The sequence below is a fragment of the Eufriesea mexicana genome, unplaced genomic scaffold, assembly GCF_001483705.2.
Source record: "Eufriesea mexicana isolate 0111107269 unplaced genomic scaffold, ASM148370v2 scaffold3653, whole genome shotgun sequence".
Taxonomy (NCBI): Eukaryota; Metazoa; Arthropoda; class Insecta; order Hymenoptera; family Apidae; genus Eufriesea; species Eufriesea mexicana.
Genome location: NW_016911671.1, coordinates 819,055 through 823,331, shown reverse-complemented (window position 1 = coordinate 823,331; position 4,277 = coordinate 819,055). Strand labels below are relative to the sequence as shown.

The 4,277-nt window shown below is 40.2% G+C and overlaps 1 protein-coding gene across 1 annotated transcript in view; it reads left to right on the top strand.

The window, feature by feature from the left end:
• The window catches only part of LOC108551057 (defective transmitter release), a 46,664-nt gene extending 44,170 nt beyond the window's left edge, over positions 1–2,494 (top strand). Inside the window, 3 exon segments of the mRNA XM_017905056.1 lie at positions 10–1,180; positions 1,641–2,134; positions 2,207–2,494. Coding sequence (XP_017760545.1) covers positions 10–1,180; positions 1,641–2,134; positions 2,207–2,494 — 1,953 coding nt within the window.
• The last annotated feature ends 1,783 nt before the right edge of the window (positions 2,495–4,277 follow it).

Genomic DNA, 4,277 nt, shown 5'->3' with positions numbered 1-4,277 from the left:
AATGCCGAGATGGAGATCACTGACGACGCTGGAGAAAAAGTTGCAGACAAAGCAGAAGCAGAAGGAAAGAAGGAAGTGTCATCTCCGCAAGGTGTTTATGATTTATTAAATCTGAAAACGTGTCCTAATATTCTGCTGAAGAGTGTGAGAACTTATCCTGAAAACGAAGATGCTTCCATGTTATGCGAGTCGAGTAAAAACGAAGGTAACCAAGAACGCCTCTCAGGTGTGTACAAGTATCTGTTTAACGAGATGGAAAATAGAAATGAGACTGATAAAAGATTCGAGAAGAAGTCGATTAGTTCCCATGAATTGCTGCATCTGGAAAAAATTGAGGAAGCTGAAGAAGGTATAGCACGATCTTCGAGTTGTGTCGATATGACTCTCTCGGACAGTGATACTGCAAAATTGGTCAACGAGGACAAATCTGTTCGCATAGAAATATTAGAAGCAAGTCCTAACATCGAACCTGTCAACTCTGTTGAAGATAACGAATTGGACGAATCTCTAAAGATTAATAATTACGCGATTGATAATAATAATATGGGCGAAGGAATCAAAGAAGAAGCAGATGAAACTTCAAATGTCCCGGAAGAAAATAATTTCGGTGAAAACCAAATAGGTGACAGTCAAAGAACTGTCAAAGTGCGGAATGATAGCAACGAAACGCAGTCATCGGAGACCCAATCCGCAACCTCTATGGAATTACCTTCGCACATGGAAAAGTCGATCCACTCTACGAAATCGCAAAAAAGATCGCGTGATGGGAAATCTCAGGACACGGCCAGGAAGAAATCCCATTTAATCGAAGAAATGGACGCCGAGAAAGACAGAGGCGATCGAGAGACAGGCAATAAGCTGACCGAGAAATGCAGACGGCACTTCATGGAAGAGGCAAAGAAATTCGTGAAAAAGGAATCGCCCCTGATCGACAAGTGCATAGAGAACCTGCTGACGAATAGGAATCCCGAGGGAAAATGGAATCTAAACCGCGGTCAAGAGGATTTCTTAGCTTGTGCATCCTTCAGTCCCTTCTTTGATAAAACTGTAGAGGACTCGGAGCAGATGGTCTCGTCACCTGGACGATCTCAAGTGAAATCGAAAGAGATTGACACCCAAGACGATGCCAAAGCTAATCGAGAGACAAAGGATTCCTATCTGTGCTCTCTTCAACGATCAGGTACGAGCTAGAGTAATTAACACGTTGATTGCCAACTACTAGTAGGTTGTTTACTTGCCTAGATCGCCTACTATGAGTTATCTGATCCCTTCATTATTCGCCATATTGGTACAACGACAAGGAAATCCGTAGTATAACAGTAGTATAATTCAAAAAGAAAAAGTTTATACAAGTTTATTCACGCGGAATAACATTTTCATGGTACGTGATAATTTTTAAAACAATCTTGCACGCCAACTACGAAATAATTCGTAACATATTTAAAAAAAAAAAAAAAAAAAAAAACATTTTTCAACCTTTTTGATTATTACTATAAATAAAGTTTTTAATAATGTAACATGATTAAATCAAATTAGCTTCTTAGCCCGGAATCGTGAAAAGTTGCGTGACAGTCAACGTGTTAAATAAAGTATCTGAGGATTCTTTAATTATTTAAATTTTACCGCCAATTTTATTTCAGACATGGAGTCAATCGTGGAGCTTCTGAAGGAACCCCAGACCCCGGAAAGATCGTCTATGAAAATGTGTAAGGATCTGTACAAAGAATTCTGCGAGCACGTGGAACAAGAGAACAGCAAAAGGAAGCTGCTGATCGAGCCAGACTTCATGAAGAGGGTAGCTGAAGAGGAAAAGAAACCTGACGTTCTATCGTCAAGGGAGACGAAACAGTCGAACGAGGTAGAAACAAAATCGTTGATCGAGGTGGTGTCAGAGGATTCGACGAATGTAAACGAGCTGGGAGAATTCGAAGGATCACCGGTTGATCCCGAAGACCCTGCGATGGACGCAGCGTTGAGAGAGAAGATATTGAAAAGCATAAATGCCCCGAAAAGCGACGAGCAGAGGGAAAGGGGAAGAAAATCTGCCGACAAGTTGATGAAGGTTTCCAGAGAAGCCATGGCCAAGGGAAAATCGATGCTCGAGGAACCTTCCGACATCTGCAATCAGAAACGAGTCAGTGATCATTAACTTCGAGTGATCTTTATGATTTATCTTCTTTTATTAATAATACAATATTATTTCCAGTGTTTCGACGACAGTAGGGCATTTTTCATGAACCTGCTGAAGGAAGATTCGCAAGACAAGATGGAGGCTAACGTTGATCCCCCGAAGAGCATCGACGAGAAACCCATAACCACCATGGATAATTCGAATTTCGTCTCGGAACCTGAAGAACCTACGAAATTATCGTCAACGGAGGGTGTCGATATCGCCGATAGCATAATTCGGGATAATAAAGTCCTCGACACGGAAAAAGAAAATGGCGGTAGGGCGAGGAAGAGCTTGGAAATGCAAGTCGTTCAAGGAAATTGAACGGAAAACACGAGCCACGATGTTTCAAGAAAATGTTAGCATTTAATGAAAAGAAATTCTCGAGATAATTAACTTCGCACGTCTTCGAAAAAGGAACGAAAAAAATAGAAAAAGAAAAAAAAAAGAATTCTTTTTAAAATCATAGATTCCGTAAGTTAATTTGTATCGGTGTGTTTCCTTCTTTTGTATTCAAATAAACGAATTAAGTTACGATTATTCATGCATCGAACCGTCGAAACGCATCGGCAAACGCACGGAACTGAGGAGATCGAAAGAAAAACGGGAACGTTCCTCTGTGTTCACGTGAAGAGTGACTCAAATACTTGGCGGATGGCAAAGTTAGACGGTGCTTCTACTACGTACACTTTATTTTTTTTTTTTTTTTTGTCCACACTCACATCAATTATATAATAATAATAACGATGATGGCGCCGATCTGGTGAACCATAATTAATAGTAAGAATAATTAATCTGTAATTATGTATAATGACAATCGGCTGCTTGCAAACGAAACAATAGTCTCCGACGTTCTTACGTTTTCGTCGTTCTCGAGGACACCAGAATTCCTGACGAAATGTCCCGTGTCCTCGCAAAGCTTGGCAAAAAGCTCGTGATACTTTTTATACGTTTATATAGAATGATATCGGAATGAAATTTTTTCCTTCCGTCGCAAATCGCGTCGAACCTCTCTTGTTCTCACTGTTTTTCGTCTCTCCTGCGTTTTCCCTCCATCTCTTCCTTCTCGCACCCCCTCACGCATTCATCCCGCTTTTATCTCCCATTTGTCAGCATTCGTGTCTCGTTTATCCCTGCTCGACCGTGTCCCTTTCCGTTTATCTCGTTTATCTCGTAACATACGCTATACGACGTTTTTTACCTTTTTTACGTTTATTTTCATATTTTTTTTTCTTTTCTTTTTATTTCGCGTGCTCTTAAGAACTAGCTTACTGCTCTCTGGCTCACCGCAGGAAGTAAAGAAACGTACAGATACATTATGCTCCACTGTTTCTATAATTATTACAATAATAGATTTATAAATGTCCATTTTCCCCCGTCGCAAACTCTCCCACACATTCTTCCACTCTCGTATCATTTCGCTTCATTTTCTCACACGCGACCAGACGAATTCAAACGTTCTCACACGTAATCGTACAGCTGCTTCGTGTTCTCTGGTGTCTCTTCTTCGTCTTTTTTCTTTTTCTTTTTTTTTCGGTTTTTCTTTCGTTTTTCTCTTTGATTCGCTTTCACACACGCACGCATTCGGTTGCTCCCTAATTGTAAATTATTTTTCTGAACTATACCGAGTGTCGAGGAAGCCGTCGTCGACTACCAGGGCCGGAAACGGGAGGCGTCAGAAAGAATCTATTCGACTGGCGATGATAAATACCGACTCGGATCGATAGGGGTAACGAAAATTCGGCATCCTCTTTTTCTTCTCCTGGGATCATCGATCAACCCTTCCTGGTCACGTCGTGTATACATCTCTTTGGGTTTATTTTTCTTTTTTTTTTTTTCCTTTTTTGCTTACTATCGTACTGTTATAATGTAGGTTGCTGTTTACTTTTGCCGCAGTTTAATTCATTATTTAATGCATGACAGCCCTTACACGTTTACGGCTTACGTTACGTTACAGAGAGAGAGAGTACCTTAACGTCTATGCTTTATTTATTTATTTTTTTTTTCCTTTTGCTTAATATTTCGTTTTAGTATTAAAGAGTTTCTTCCGGTTATTATCTGAAAAAAGATTTCTCGAGAAGCTCCGAACTCCTCTTCTCATCCCTCG